Here is a 16,171-nt window from a genome sequence, read left to right as displayed (position 1 = left end):
CCACTAGCCATACCAGGACAAAAATTTCAATTTATTATTTCAAAGTTCTAAACTGTTTTCATAGAAAAGGTCGGGAAAATACGAAAACCCTCTTCAGATGAGGTCAGTCAAGTTCTAAACTAATATGGAAGTGAACTTTAAACACTTTGAATTTTGAAAGGATCGTTAGAGGTTTTTCTTGGCTCCTTTTCATTTATTCTGAGACCCCATTTGAAACAAACGGCAAGTTTGGGGTATCTGGCCCATATTAGAACGAGCAGCGACATGACATCGCCATTAATGGCAAAATAGGAACTCAAGCATTCAATAAGCAGAGAGAAAATTATCAAGTTGGGTCATTTCTGCTCTGTTTTGGGCCCATTTTCAGGTGCATGAAAAACCCTTGTCTTCTTTATGAAAAAGCTTGCGATATGGCTGGCCAAATTGGCATTTGGCAATGTCCTGCCTCGATAACCAAAGGACAACCTCTGTTTCATTATCTCCCCCCCTTCTCTCAAAGCACAGCCTCTGATTCATTATCTCTTTAAGTGTCTCAGTTTGGCTGGGATTTAGATAAAGGCTTAGAAAATGGAAGCACAGCCTCATGTGTCAATGTTGGAATAGAAATTGGGGAATATTGACATTAGGCCAATAGAAAGGTGACAAAGAAGATAAGAATGTTTGACATTAGGGAAGTAGACAAAATGTGGGTATATGAAACTTGGGAGGATATGTTGGAAAAAATCTATTTTTTTTTTTTAATTATTTTAATTAGCAAGGTATGAGGAATTTGATAATGGAGTTTTTTGTTGAACCAAAAAAATGGGAGCTTTGGATGAAGAAGAAACCAGTTTGAGAGCTCAAACCGACTTGATATTAGGGTTAGTTGTCATCATTAATGAGAGGAAATGTGGATTGTACTATATAAGAAAGTCAGAATGTTTGATCAATAAAAAGAAGGAAGACAAGGTCACAAAGGAAGTGGAAAAAAAAATCCATTTTGGCGTTTAGAATTTACTTCAAAATGTGATATATATCAGAATATTAATGGCATTGATGATTGAGGTCTTGGTTGTCGAACCAGAAATGGTGGTTTGCGTATTTTATACGATAAAGAGGCCTGGATTTGAGCTATGACTAGATTGGGAAAAGAGAAAGAAAGTTAGATCACTCACTGTTCATATTCATTCTCTCACTGCCTTGGTTTTGCAGTGGATCTGTCATTGTAGGTTTGTTATCTATGGCTTCTCTGTTGCCTTCTTTCTCTTCCTTGGTTCTTGTTTAGGTTTCATGAAGAAAGAAAGATGGTGTCCAATGAGATTGAGATCTACTTGTCTTGTCTTGTCAGTTGTCAACACTTACTTTCACCAGGCCTCTGATCATGTCTTGTTTAACTTTGCTTTAATGCACAGTAATCAGATAACAGAAAAATAGTGTTCATGTATGAAATGCTTGAGAAAGAGCTACCTTTTGGTTCAATGTGTCGATGAAGTTAACGGACAGTGGGGAGATGCAGATGAATTCTTCAATGAGGTAAACTTGATTAGAGGATTACAAAACAAGAACTTTGTAGAACTTCTAGGATTTATATTCTCAAAACTGAGTACATTAAGAACTTCAAAGTATGAACTCTGTTGCATCATCTTTGATCTAGTGTTTTATTGTTCATATGTGTTTTATTGTTTGGAAAACATGTACATGTCCAGCATCTAGATTGCATGTTACAACTTGGCATGTACAGAAGAGACAGTTATATATACATATATATACACATTATGCTTTACTTCTCATTTGGGTATCACTTTAGGAATAGGAGATGACTTTCCTAGTGAACTGGAACGATGGATGTCATTCACACAGTGAATTTTGAAATTTTAGATGCAATCTCAATAGATTTCGGACAGGACGTTTCGCTCTTGCCAAACTAGTTTGATTTCTTTTTCTCTAAGGAAAAATGATCTCTTGATATTTGGTTCAAGTATTATTGTCAAAGAAGTTATGGTAGGAATTTGATTCTTGAGATTGTTTGTGGAAAGGATGCTTTTTTGATGCAAGGCTTAAATTCAACTCTGCACACTGTGATTCATTTAGATTTTTCGTAAATGATATACATTAGTTTGCTTGATAATATTTGTATTGTATTCTACGTTTCTCCAAGGACACTATTTTTATTGTTCTTGTAACAGGTATGGATGCATTCCTAAGAACAAGAGCTTTAATGCAGACGTCTCGATCTATTGGAAGGGATACTATGAACTTGAATATAATAATCATAAGGCATGCAACTTTTATATTAAGGCCATTTCTTTGAGAAGGACTTGACGAAGGGAACATATTAAGGGCATCCGAAGTTTATAAATCTTGAAGGAAAATGTTTACGTAAAGTATAGAAAAGCCAGTAAATGAATTTGCATTCGAAGATGATTGTTATGACAAAAAGATATAAAAAGAACTTAGTTTCCACTCCAACTCCGTGTGAGTTGCTATGAAATGGAATGATGAAACTCACACGGTTCAAACTTTTGTTGCACTCATAGTTGCACCATGTTCTATTCCACTTCTAGTCTCTTTGTAAATCGAAGACAATTGCTTAAAAAATGAAGTTCTAGCAAATGAAGTATTCCATACTTTTCCAATCAAGTACCCGGAACTAAAATGTTATTAACAATGATTTAAAGAAAATATCTAAACTTGTAAGAAAACCCATCAAAATAACTTAAACCTTTTTTCAAATTTGCTTTTCCTCTACTTCCTTACCTTTTACTTATAAATAGACATAACCATATCTAATCATATCATCAACCATCTTTTGTTTGTTACATTAGTCCAATATTTTCCACATGTTAAATTTTTTCAAGCTTATCAACAGTCTATTTGATTGATAATTGTAGAAGAAACAAGTCAAAATTCCAAAATTAATCATTAGACAATTATCTACAAATATTTTCAGTTTATTTTTACAGTCCCTAAGCTCCACATTACCATTCTTTTGAGATCTTGGAATGATCCACCAAACAAAAACAAAAGGAAACCCCTTTGTATCGATACAATCTTGCCTTAGTTATATGGAGTCTGAATCCATCTCGAGCTGGAAAACACATCTGTTATCTGAAGATGGCTTATCCTTTAGAATGCCACAGAATCAACTTTCCAGTACTGACCTACATTCTTGTCATTTCTATAAACCCATTTCACCTCTTCTCTGCCATGTTCATTCCCACTTCCATCAGAGCTCGAAACTACAGAAACCTTTTTCCAATTGCACCAGATTCTCAGCATAGTATACAGCATTATTAGACATATAACCATGGAGGTAAAAACAATGGCCACAATAATGCCTATCACTGCACCCTTGGATAATCTGCTTGTCTCTTGGCTTGCAGATTTTGAACATGATGATAGAGGTCGGCCACAGAGTTCATCATTACCCTTAAATGAGGTTAATGGAAACTCTGAAAAGAATCGAGGGATTGATCCTTGTAGTTGATTATCTGACAGATTCAGGATATGTATGCTTGTCAGTTGTTCAAGTGAAGTCGGGATTTCACCGGTGAGATGATTTGAAGAGAGATCCAATCTTTCCAGCTTCATTAGATTTCCAATGGATGATGGGATTTCACCAGATATAAGATTTCTGCTTAAATCCAGTGCTACTTGTAAATCACTCAGCTTTCCAAGCTCTTGAGGGATCTCACCTGTCAAGAAGTTTTCAGATAGTTTCAGCTCATACAGTTTGCTGCACTTTTCGATCGTTGACGGAATGGAGCCTGAAAGGTTGTTTCTTTGCAGGTTAAGAACATTGAGGAAGGTGAAATTTCCAATTTCCAGTGGAATCATTCCTGATAGATTGTTGTTATGGAGAGAGAGCTTAAGTAATTTAGAACAGCTTCCAATTTCTGCAGGTATTCTCCCGTACAAGCTGTTGGACGAGAAATCGAGCTCGCCAACCGCCTGTAAGTTGCCTATCAGTGGAGTGATGGTTCCCGTCAGTCTGTTGTCATTAAGCAGAAAGTGTTCAAGCTTGGTACAGTTGAAGAGTTGAGGTGACATTTCTCCTGTGAGATTGTTGTGTGATAAATCAAGGAAGTTTAGCTCTTTCAATTGGCCGAATTCAGAGGGAATATAACCAGTGAGTCTGTTGTGTGCGAGGCGAAGACGCCTCAAGTTTCTGGAATTGATCAATCTAGAAGGAATAGGACCTGAAAAACTGTTGTTTGTCAAATCCAATGCGGTTAGGGAATTCAAGCCACAGAGAGGAAGAATGGTTCCATTAAACTTATTATTGGAGAAGTTTATTATCTTTAGACGTTTGAGAATGGAGAATGATACAGGAAAAGGGCCTTCAAGAGAGTTGTTATATAGAGTAATGGTGCTCAATTCTGAGAGGAGACCTAAAGTGGAAGGCAATGATCCTGAGAGATTGTTGTCAGCCAAAGCCAACAACTGAAGGCTTTTGCAATAGCCCAAACTTGCTGGGATGGGACCCCACAAGAAGTTTTGCCTTAGATGAAGCACAACCAGGTTCTTCAGGTTCCCAATATTCTCAGGAATGGGCCCTATAAAATGATTACCAAAGAAATCAATCTCCATCAAGTTCGTGCAGTTTGTAAGCTCGTTTGGAATGCTTCCTGTCATCTGGTTATCATAGAGGAAAATGAAACTTAACTTCTTTAGCTTCCCTATCTCCTTTGGAATAGTCCCTGTGAGCTTGTTGTCAAACAAATACAGGTCCTCCAAGTTGCTCATGTTCCCAATTTGAGGAGGTATAAATCCAGTGAAGCTGTTGTTGTTGAGTAAAAGAACTGTTAGGCACTTGAGATCGTCCAGACCAGACGGAAGATCTCCTTCAAGCCTGTTACCAGAAAGATCCAACTGTTGTAGTGAGGAACAGTTGAGCAACTCCTGTGGGAACTTGCCAGATAGCTTGTTTCTGGCAAGAAATAATTGTTGAAGATTTGAAGTTTTGAAGCAGAAGCTGTTTGGAATATTACCTGTTAAAGCATTATCTGATAACACCAGAGTTACAAGATTCTGCAGCTGTGTATTCAATAGGCTTATGGTTCCTGAAAGGTTGTTTCTTGATAAATCTACTTCCTCAAGAAGAACCAACTGATTTATCTCAGAAGGTATTTCTCCACTGAACCTATTTCCAAGCAAGTTCAAGTACACCAAATTGGAAAGACCACTAAGTGCAACAGGAATTGACCCAGAAAGGCTGTTGTTGGCCAAATTCAAAACTCTCAATGACTTTATGGAGCCTAATGAATCAGGAACGTTGCCATTCAACATATTATTCGATACCAACAAGTCTTCAAGCTCTTCGTTTCCGCGAATGGTGTCGGGAATAGAACCACTGAGTCTGTTCTGCTGCAAATTAAGAGATATCAGATGCTTCAAGTTACCAATCTCAACTGGAATACTTCCATTGAATTCACAATAGCCAAGACCCAGAACAGTCAAATTAGTCAAGTTTCCAATAAATGGTGTGATTTCACCTGATAACAAGTTGTTACCTATTCTGAGAGCTTGCAAGTTCTTCAAAAGCCCTATCTCAGTGGGAAGCTTTCCAGACAGGAAATTTGAATGCAAGATCAGTACCCTTAGATTGTAAAGCTGACCCAACTCAGAAGGTATGGAACCAGAGAGGGAGTTTGAAGACAAATCTAACACTTCAAGTGAAGTGACATGCCATAACTCACTCCACATGGAACCTGATAATCTAGACTGAGAAAGATTTAAACTAACAATTTGGGACTCATCATTTGAACATGAAATGCCATGCCAGCTACATACATGAACACTTGGAGACCAGTTTTCAAGGACTCCAACAGGATCAACCAGTTCTGATTTAATTTTCAGAAGCCAGTCAGAATCTGTTGGAGACTGTCCTCGAGCCACGGCAAGGAGAACGCTGAGAATGAAGAAAAAGAGATGGAACCGCAGCGTGTAAATGCCAGCCATGTTTCAGCTGGAATAATCATATAAAAGACATGAAGCAATTAGCATTCCAGCTCTGGTAACTGGTTCTATTTGTAGTTATAGAAGGCAGGAAAACGAAAGGGATGGTGAGAAGTTGGGAAAAGAAAAAAAAAAAAAGCATATAATCTGTGGCTTTTAGTTAGCCCTTGGGAGATCATTAGGAGTTACAGTGATGCATTTAAATAAATGTCATCAATGATTGTAAACAACAGGGAAATCTATTCTGCAACACACTAGAAAAACCCTCCAAAAGAAAGAGAAAATGTTATTAAGAGACAATGTCCTATTTAATATCAATGTCAAAAGCTAACATTAGAATTCAAATAGGCTATGTATAGCATAACTAATTAACTCTAAAATAATAATCAACAAATTCAAATAGAACTAACTGACAACTTGATTGGAATATAAACTGTTTATAGCTTTACAAAAAATTAACTGATTAACAATAGATTCTAATCTACTCAATATAGACAATTAGACCATAAACTAGTATATTATTGCTTATTCAGCTGTAAGAAAGTCCAAAACCAGAACCTTCAGAAAGTAAACATACTTTTAACTGCCACTTTCTCTTTGTAGCTAATAGCCTTTTTCATCATCTTTCCTAGTTCTTCTAAAACTTTGTCAGTTTATTAATCTTGTTCTCTGTTTTCTTTGAAAGAAGTCCTAAAAACATAGTCCTTGTTAGATGAGAAAGTCTATGGAGATAAAGATATAATGATGGGCATAGCTGAAAGCAATGCAAAAAAGTAAAAGGACAGACCCACTTGTGCTTACACAGGCGTGGGCTCTCTTTAGAACCTTTTAGGAGTGTTCTTTTCTCCAACTCTCTTTCTTTTGTCATCTTTCTAAAATGTATCATGAAGTCGAAAAATAAAGAAAACAACGAAATCGAAGCACCAAATAATAGATTTAAGATATTTTAATAAAAGAAATAGTGACAGTTACATAATTTTAATTTGCATAATCCTGATATATCATTTTATCATTCATTTTATAAGAGAAGAAAAATGTACTTCTCTAATCTGTCTAGTGTCATCCTGTTTTTGAAGTTTCAAATTTCAATGTCAACTAAAACTACCTAATACCCAATTAAAAAACAGGTCGAAAAAAGAGAACTAAAACTACTACTATTGTTTTTAGAGTAAAGGCCAGTGCATCAGTAGTCCCAACTGTTCAAGCCCACAACACAAAGCCAAAGCAAGCATGTGAGGTTTGGTGGGAGTGACTAATATAAAACTATCCCATTTGATACTGACTATTCAAAGGAGAGAGAGGGAAAGAGAAAGTTGCATTGGTACAAAAATTATTCCTTCTCAAAAAAAGAAGCCAATTGGAAGAGGACAAGATATTTCCCTTCATATAATGGGGATTATCCTCTTTGATGGACAATTCAGAAAATGTGTTTGTTGAGCCATCACTATACAATCTTTTGTTTTGTTTTGTTTTTTTCTTTTATAACTTTTTTTACATTGGTTATTAGCGTTGAAAATCTTTTTCTGTTGGAAAACCTAAATTGTATTCCTATGTTATGTTATTTACGATAATGAGTTTGGAGTTTAGAGGTGTGTGATGTATAGATCCTCTAACCCTTTTGATGCATTTGTTATTTGTATTATCTAGTATTTGTCTGCGATAATAAATTATTCTCTCTCTTTGCTTGTCGACCTAATTAACCTACTATTAATGAACTATATAAATCCATATGTCAATTTCTTCTCGTTCTTTACTGTTTTTTTGTCAATATCATTTGTCATAACACTTGAGGTCATTTGGACATCCCAACTTCAACATAATTAGCCTACTTAATGTTTGAACCTCTAAATATAATAATGGGTGTTTCCAACTATTATAATCCACGATTAACTACCGTAATACTATTTAAAATCTCTCTTTGTCACAATTACTATTTTTTTATCCTTGCACCCCAAAAAACATACCGCTATAACCCACACATAGGGCATTTTTGGAGTACTCTTCAGTTGGTCGTTATAGCGCGGGTTTGGTGAATAAACTATTTTAGTTTGGGTTATAATAGTCTACGGTAGTAAAGAGGGTTTTGAAATAATATTTATTATACTTAGATATTGGATATAAATAGTTGTAAACACCACTATTATATTTGAAACCTCGAAAAAGTTGTCAACTATAATAATCAACTCCACTCCACAACTTCGAGATAGTAGTTAAAACACCCTTTACTATAATATAAACAGTAAACCACTGTTTGTAATAACCAATTGATCTACGCCCCAAATGCCCACTTAGCTTCCAAAGTTTGAGTGGACAACAAGAAATTAAACATCAATCAAAACGAGTTATGTATTGGTAAGTTACATCAAAAAATCGGAGACAAAGAAACAAAAGTTTTTGCTGATCACTTGGACCATTTGTAGCCCACATGCTTATTACCTACCTTTTGCTTTTTCTTAAGAATCAAACTCATCCTCAAGTGCTGCGCATGAACACATTAGTCAGATAAAACTTCCAAATTTCAAGATCTTCATCCTCTAAGATATGTTCATACCTTTGTTACTATGCCAAGTAATAATATACTCATTAATTCGTGTTGAGATTATTGAATATTGAGCATTTCAATTCGTACAAGTAAATGATAGTGCCTATACTTTTTCTCATGAGATAAAGTTGGTGATAGTCTCAACCCCATTGGCATTTCCTCGTATTCAAAAAGATATATAATGGCATGAACATTAACATGGAGGAAAGGACAAATTTATTGTCCTTTCAAAAAAAGAAACACAATGGCCACACAATTTCTATAGTGGAAAATTTTGAATTTTTTTCCCTAAAATTCACTCCAAAATTTTCCACAGTCCCCAAATTTTTGGGATCCTTTACCTATGTGTATCTCTCAAGTAGATGCTGACTTTACATGGACATCAGTAGACTTCATAAGGAATGATATGGTGGTGATGGGAGGATTACATGCCGCTCTTGAAGATACTAAGCTTGAGCATCTAATTAATCTAATTAGTGTGTTTATAATATATTGATATTTTTCAACGATTTTATTAATTTTTTTTAATTAAAGAAGAATTAACCAGCAATAACTATTCTAAAATTAAAATTTAAACGAAAGATGAATCAATTATCAAATGTCATTTTAAAACTTTCTATGTCATCAAATCGAATCTTATGTATAAATTAATTGATGATAAACATTAATATTCTCCAAAAGTGGAGTTTTATATATATATATATATATAATATAATATAATATAATAATGAGTTTTTTTTCAAAAATAATAAAAAATATAAACTATTTATATTCTTTAACAAAAAGTTATTAAAAATAAAAACTTGTTGCATTTGATTTTACCATAAAGTTTAAATAGTTTATCCATTTTATAGTGCTTTACATATATTTTTGATTAAAATATAAGCACTTTTATAGCGAAGAATTTGTTTTTCTTTCTATTTTGTTGCGTTTTCTTTAAAAAGAATATCACGGCGAACATTTGTTAAAAAAGAATATAATTTAAAGATTTTAGAAATTTAAATTCTAAAATACTAATTGCATCGATTTAAACCATGAACTTTTTCAATTGTATCAATTTACATCTTAATTATACTTCGTGCAAGATTAATACATTTTTTTTAGTTAAAAGGTTAGGATTGTATAAACGGATGTTTGCTTAAATTTTAATAAATTTAGCCCTCTAGTGGTAGGTTTAGAAATCGTTTCTTTATAACTACATAATTTTGAGACAGCTTTGGAGGGTTTTATATTAAATTGTGGCTAGAAAATTAGAAATTATGTCTTATTTAACCAAATTATGGCTGATCATTGATTAGTTGGAATAACTTTTTAGTTCGGTACAAAAGGTTGTATTAGCTTTTCAATATATGAACAATAAACTAAAACATATGTTAGAATAGAAAGTGAATTTCTTTACCTAAAACATTTTTTTAATCCAATAATACATAGAATAAAGAAATTTGAATATGGAGTGAAGCATTAAACACGTAAAGAACTATAATGGCCAAGAATACAGCGAAATCATATTGTATTTTAGCTATATTTACTTAATTTTTGCATTTGACTATAGCTATAAGTTCCAAGAATTAAACTAATTAAAATCTTCATGGTGGATTAGAAGTTCTCTAGTCAAAACATAAGCCAACCACCAAGTTGATCACCTTAAACATTATTCTATCGGTATGTCCTTTTGATTCGCTAGTCAACTCCTGCTTCATGGAGTTTCACTTCATAAAAATGGACATTAAGCAAAACAATATATCAAATAACTGATTGCTAACATTCAAGTTGATAATGCTTACACATACATCATGATAACAAGAAAAATGCAAATGAATGTGGGACCTCTTCCAATTAAAAGGACACGAAGGGTTACGAAAATTACATCCTCATCACAACATTAACAAAAATCGGAAAACTCAAGTTGTTCTGATCCTTCATCAACTCATTAAACACCAAGAATCCCACATTAAAAGTGGTCGGGCAGCCCTGCTTTAACGACGAATCATGCATCTTAGATAACGGGAGAAAGAAACAGGATCTAGCCTTTGTTCTTGGTCAAGATTTGCCTCAAAATACAAACAGTAGTCTAAAGCAGATTAGCTCTCTTTAAGAACCTGATTGCTCTGCAGTAGTATGGCCAAATTGATTCCACATAGTCAAGGTACTTCTCCATAGCGCGCTCTCTTAACTCTATCAGCTTTCTTTTTGATAGTTCTTTGTAGTCTAGATTCTTAATGTTGATTATAGGTTGCACAAAACGAGCTACGAACTGTTCTTTAAGTTTCCCTTGTATGATATAGTGATGCACTGTCCAGTAGTAAGAGGGGGAGTCCATTATTAGTTTAGCCGTCTGCTTAAAGCTGAAGACATAGAGCGCACAAATCCATTGAAACAGTTTGACGTATAAAGCAGTCAGTAAGGGCCCCAAAATCCAAAGAGGAGTCAACTCTCTTGAAACTTCAGCCCCGTAAGACACATTGACCACCAGGTACAGGGGAACACTGAAAAAAGAAGAGCATTAAATTAAAAAATATAAAAAGATTGGTACCTGGACTATGCATTATGCGATGTGTAAAATATGGATAATACAGAAGTACAAGTATGCCATGGTAATCACAGTTATAAGAGAATTCATATGTGACACTGCAGGTGGAAGGGATGATGATACTGCCAAGCACGTATATTCTTTTCACAATCCTCCTTATGAATATTAAGGAAAAGCATATTAATGTCATTCATTTGAAAATATAGATGTATTGCACATTTAATACTAATGCCTCCATCACATTTCCATTTTTTTACTACAGAGTACAGACACTAGCATGGTCGTTCTTAACATTCATAGTTTTACGAAAGTTGAAGATTGCTACATAAATCTCGCATTAAATCCTTCTAACCTAACCAAAGACTAACAACTTAGGAAGCACAGACGGGGTGAGGAAGACTTACACAGTTCAATGAAATTTAAGAGGTTTACCAAAATGAGAACAAGGTCATTTCACAGTCAACAACTACAAAAAGATTACGGCATTGTCTCCTCTTTCAAATTTTTTTAGTACTAACTCAACCTTAAATTTTAGGTGCCTTTTTGTAAACTCCTATTGGGAGATTTAACATTTTTGCTCATAACTTACCCCTCATCAATGATAGGCTGTGCTTACAGTTTACTGGCAAAATAAATCCAAACTTTCCCTTCTCTCCCATTCAACTAGGTGCGCCTACAAATAGTGGATAGTCTTAAGATGTAAGATAATGATTCAAATCCTCTGTTACAACATGGGACATCAGGGTCATTCTCTTGTAATTCACTTTTCTCTCTATTGTGTGATTTCCACCACCTAAGTCCTATTTCTTTTGTTATTTGTGAAAGGTTAGAGTTTCTGAGGAAGGCAAATTCTTTGTCCAGTAGGTCTTTACGTGGGAGGCTTAGCATTATAGATTTTCGTTCAAACTTCTTCTTATAAGCTGCTAAGGCGTTAGTCATGTGCCTTATAAAGTGTCTTAAGGATCTGGATAGTGTATTATGAAGGTGCCATTTGACAAATTCAACAAGAGACATTTCTTCTAAGACTTTAATTGTGCTTGTGGCTTGTAATAGATCATGGGAGGTGTTGTTTCATGTGTCTTTTGGGACAAGGCTACATGGTGTCCTTGTGCATGCAGCCTTCCAAGTTATTATGTGAAACAATTGTCAGAATATTTGGCAAGAAATATCGAAGAATTCTCAAAGTAGAAATCCCCAAGGAGGTGTTGTCCAGAACTAAGGTTCAAAGAGTTCTTTTGTATTAGTTTTACCAAATAGAACTGTAATTAATTACCCTTGATCTTTTTAAAATTGATAGTTAGAGCATTTTTTCCCTCTTCGTTTCTTGTTCAGGCCTCTTTAGTGGTGGTTTGTTTCTTTTTGCATTTGACCTTCGAAGATTCTTTCCATTTTCTTAACAAAAGCTTTGTTTTCCAATTAAAAAGGGGACATCTACTATCTACAGTTAAATAAGCATTATAAGTGGTAAAAGAAAACAGACACCTTGTTACGTGGAAGCCCGAATACCGGGAGAAAAACCACGATTTGACTTTCTTAGTATTTTCTCATATGAACAAAAGATACGAAGGGAAAAATAAATAGACAACAAGCTTAGAATAAAAAAATGAAAGACAATTAGGGCTAATCTTCCATTGGGCCAAGCCCACTAATTCTAACAATAAGATAATGGTGTTGCTACAGGATTAGTTAACAACAAGATAACATCAAAACAATGTTACAGGAGTATGCGTAAAACAATTAAATAGCTACTTACAATATTAGCAAAGGTATCTTCACTGCTGCATTAAGTCCCAGAAAGTGGAACCAAACCCCTCGAAGAATCTTGTTGCTTTCCTTTTTATTGGACTCTTGCTGAGTATCTGACATCTCTGCCGAGGGTAGTTCCTCCAGAATCCCATCGACATCTTGACTTACAGGTTGTCTGCGCAACAATTCCAACCATTTCTTGAACAAATTTTGAATAGCAGGAGATGGAGCAATATCTTCATTTGCTCCCGAGGCATAGCAAACTGGAACATTGTTTCCCTTTGGAGTTTCTGTACAATAATCACCATCCTTAAGCTTTACAGGGTAGCTGGTAATCTTGGATCCATTTGCTACCCCACCTGTCTCATCATCTATACGAGCGGCGCTTTTGAAGGCCGAAACTCTCAGGAGATTAGGTCTTGGGCCACATAATCGAGGAGTCCCTATGCTGAAACTAAGTTCCATGAGTTTGTGGGACAAGGAATTGTACAAGGATACCCATGCACATCAAAGAAACTTCAAGAACAATACCATTATTTATAATGATACAGGGATTCCCATGTACACTAGAGAAACATCAAGGAAAGGCCAGCTAAATGACTGAATTAATAGAATTTAACACTTAAGAAGTTAGAAATCATCTCAATATTAAAAGAACAGAATTGTCTACTTTCAGCACAAACATTTCCAAAGCGTATAGGCAACAAGCAACATGATACAGTTACTAACCAACAAAAATGACACAGAGAAAATTGACATGGCATGGCCTGTCTACTTTAGTCGCAATTTCTTCTATAACCTAGTATCGAGGACCCACCTTCACTGCCTCCCCCAAGGCCTGAAGCCGAGAGACATCAAGGGTTTATCTTTAGTTTTTAAGCCCACCTGAGTGTTCCAAAACACAACCTTTGAGTAGGAATAGCTCAAAGACTGCGAGGCATTGCCCAATGGGCAGGGGCTGCCGACCTTGGGGGGAACACAAAAGTGGTGACTCACAACATGAGTAGAATGACCTATAACTATCTATTGTGGACTTTTAATGACGAAAAATATGGCTTGGCGTTCAACTTTCAAGTTCACCTTTACTATTAAATTTTGAAATTCAAGAATGGTTTATGGGATAAAAATATGGAGGGAGGAGGGACTGAAGGAATTCTGAAAGCCCTTACCTAAAACAAATATTGCTCCTCAATGGTGTATGGTGTTCAGTTCTCCCAACAGTGCGAACAGATGTTACACGCTGTTTTAGATTCAAAGAGCCATTCCAGAATGACAATCTTGATGAAAATTCTGCATAAGAACCCTACAAAGTCCAAGGTTGTACACAATGAGTATTACACACATTTAAGGAAAAGGTAACATATTGGTATGTGTATAATATCAGATGCATATGGAAGAAAATATCAAGACAAGGGCTAGATAGTAGTTTTTTAGCCAATTGATAATTTTTGGAAAAAATTCATGATTCTCTAAAAGCCTCATTCAGACTCTTTTTTTTATATAATCTCAACAAAAGGGTTGTCTTTTCACCGAAGTACCAGCTTCTATAGATGTATTGAAATATAGCTCCCTTTATTTATTTATTTATTATTTTCGTTTTAGCTCCTTTACTTATAAATGAAAAGACACACTAAAGAAGAAAATGGGAGGAACCCTCTTTCTAAATATACGACCTGAAATAGACCCAGAAATTCATGAGATGAAACAAAAAAGGAAAGCTTATTAAATTGAAAAACTAAGGAGTTTACTATATGATTTCTCAAATACCTGAGGATGATGGGTAATTAAGGCCATCTTCTAGACCTTAACGAACAAATCATTTAATCAATGCACCTGATTCAAACAAAGATAAAAACACACCTATTGTTATCGTAGTATTACAGAAGAATTAAAATAAATTAATAATGAAATAAAATTTTATGAAAAATTCAAAATAGACCTATCCAAGTATTGATATGAAGAATGTAATTTGACAATGAAGAACATAGTCAGCTCATATTGATAAAATGAATCACAATAGTCAGCTCATATAGATAAAATGAATCACAATCTCCAAAACTACACAGTTGGGGGAACTTAAGAATTATGACTATCATCATGACCACAAATCCCCGCTGAAAGCATGTAACCTAAATAGTGAACAAAGACAACTACCTACCCCGCATCCAACAAAAGCTTATCAAGTTTTATTACACAAACATTCTTGCACTGCCGGAAAACAAACCAAAACTGCACAAAGGCAAACTGTCGAGTCGGTGACCAAGCTAGAGCTTCCAGTATCCGAATAACTTATCCTCTATTGTTTCCCGATAACCCTCGCAGGTCAACTAAATAACTACATAATTCCCTACACGCACCAGGGAAAAATTCGCACATTCTGGTAAAAGGAAACATAAAACCGGAAAGCACAAGACTTAAATATGCTAATTTTTAAGCTTCCTCATCAATTTACCCCGCTACCAACAGAAAAAATCAACTACACGACCAACAACCAATCCCCAACCCAAGAACAAACCCAAAACGAAACTGGCAAACGAATTAGCTAATTCCATTAACGAAAGGCCAACATGTAAAACAGCAGGTAATTCAAATACGAAACTAACCTTTGAATAGGAATTCATGCCCCCTTGTAGTCCGACAGCAGAAAGAGAGAAATAGAGAGAGAGAGAGAGAGATGAGGATCAAAACGAAATCAAGAGGGTTGAAAGGCAAAGTTGTGGAAATAGAAAAGGCATGGTAAGAGACGAAGAGATGGAGGGTTGGAAGAGAAAGAACCTGAAATGGGGAATTGAAGGTTTTTGAAGGAAAAGAGTAGACGATAAGGAAGCCACAAAAACGAAAAGCAGAGGGTAAGGTAGCGTTAATGGCTATTCCGAAATGGGAAATGAGCGACCCGCTTATGACATTGGGTTGACCGAACTGAGTCCAAATCCGAACTCGGGTTATTCCACCGGGCACCCAGTGAGGCCAAATCTATGAATTTGGGCTTTCTCAGTTTTTCTTTTTCTTTTTTTCTCTTCGTGATAATTTCGACTTTAGTCTTTCTTACCTAAAGGTTTGATTAAATTACAAAAAAATGTCTCAAATTCACCCAAAGTGACCAACGAGTTAGATATTACGCAAAAGAAAAGAAATTTGTATTAAGTAACAAATTAAAAATACGATCTTTCATGAAATAGTGGTAGATATAGCAATATCCTCTTAAAATTATAAACACAATAGAAAATCTATTGTAATCTGTCACCGATAAAGTCACAAAATCATTGTAAAATTATACTATAGTGGATTACTCCAATATTTTTTTAACTTTTTTCTAGAAGTATTGGTGAGGGATATTGTTTATAATTTAGAACATTTTTACCAAAATAATATATGAACAAGAGATCGGCTACGCGGGATGTTCGTCCCTCCGATGA

The 16,171-nt window shown here is 35.0% G+C and overlaps 2 protein-coding genes and 1 long non-coding RNA gene across 4 annotated transcripts; 1 reads left to right on the top strand and 2 right to left on the bottom strand.

The window, feature by feature from the left end:
• The first annotated feature begins 724 nt into the window (after nt 1-724).
• Nucleotides 725-2,619, top strand: LOC127144308 (uncharacterized). Its single transcript, XR_007815951.1, has 3 exons — nt 725-1,208; nt 1,392-1,512; nt 2,166-2,619. It is a non-coding gene; the product is annotated as an uncharacterized LOC127144308 (long non-coding RNA).
• Nucleotides 2,620-2,886: 267 nt separating this feature from the next.
• On the bottom strand, nt 2,887-6,646 carry LOC103483659 (LRR receptor-like serine/threonine-protein kinase GSO1). Its single transcript, XM_008440380.3, has 2 exons — nt 6,515-6,646; nt 2,887-5,947 (listed from the first exon to the last, which is right to left on the bottom strand). Exon 2 carries the CDS (start codon nt 5,938-5,940, stop codon nt 3,106-3,108), a length of 2,835 nt encoding a protein of 944 aa, XP_008438602.2. The 5' UTR covers nt 5,941-5,947; nt 6,515-6,646; the 3' UTR covers nt 2,887-3,105.
• A 3,559-nt stretch (nt 6,647-10,205) lies between these two features.
• On the bottom strand, nt 10,206-16,166 carry LOC103483645 (uncharacterized). 2 transcript variants are annotated; one of them, XM_008440370.3, is made up of 5 exons: nt 15,359-16,166; nt 14,523-14,588; nt 13,925-14,058; nt 12,763-13,203; nt 10,206-10,965 (listed from the first exon to the last, which is right to left on the bottom strand). In XM_008440370.3, the coding sequence occupies exons 2-5, from the start codon at nt 14,547-14,549 to the stop codon at nt 10,551-10,553; spliced, it is 1,017 nt and encodes a 338-aa protein (XP_008438592.2). In that variant the 5' UTR covers nt 14,550-14,588; nt 15,359-16,166; the 3' UTR covers nt 10,206-10,550. The 2 variants fall into 2 exon arrangements, with proteins under 2 accessions (XP_008438592.2, XP_008438584.2); XM_008440362.3 differs by having other exon boundaries at nt 12,763-13,209; nt 15,359-15,645.
• Between the last annotated feature and the right edge of the window lie 5 nt (nt 16,167-16,171).

This window comes from Cucumis melo, chromosome 12, assembly GCF_025177605.1.
Source record: "Cucumis melo cultivar AY chromosome 12, USDA_Cmelo_AY_1.0, whole genome shotgun sequence".
Taxonomy (NCBI): domain Eukaryota; kingdom Viridiplantae; phylum Streptophyta; class Magnoliopsida; order Cucurbitales; family Cucurbitaceae; genus Cucumis; species Cucumis melo.
Note: the sequence above shows the minus strand (reverse complement) of the source record. Positions and strands in the feature narration are given on the sequence as shown.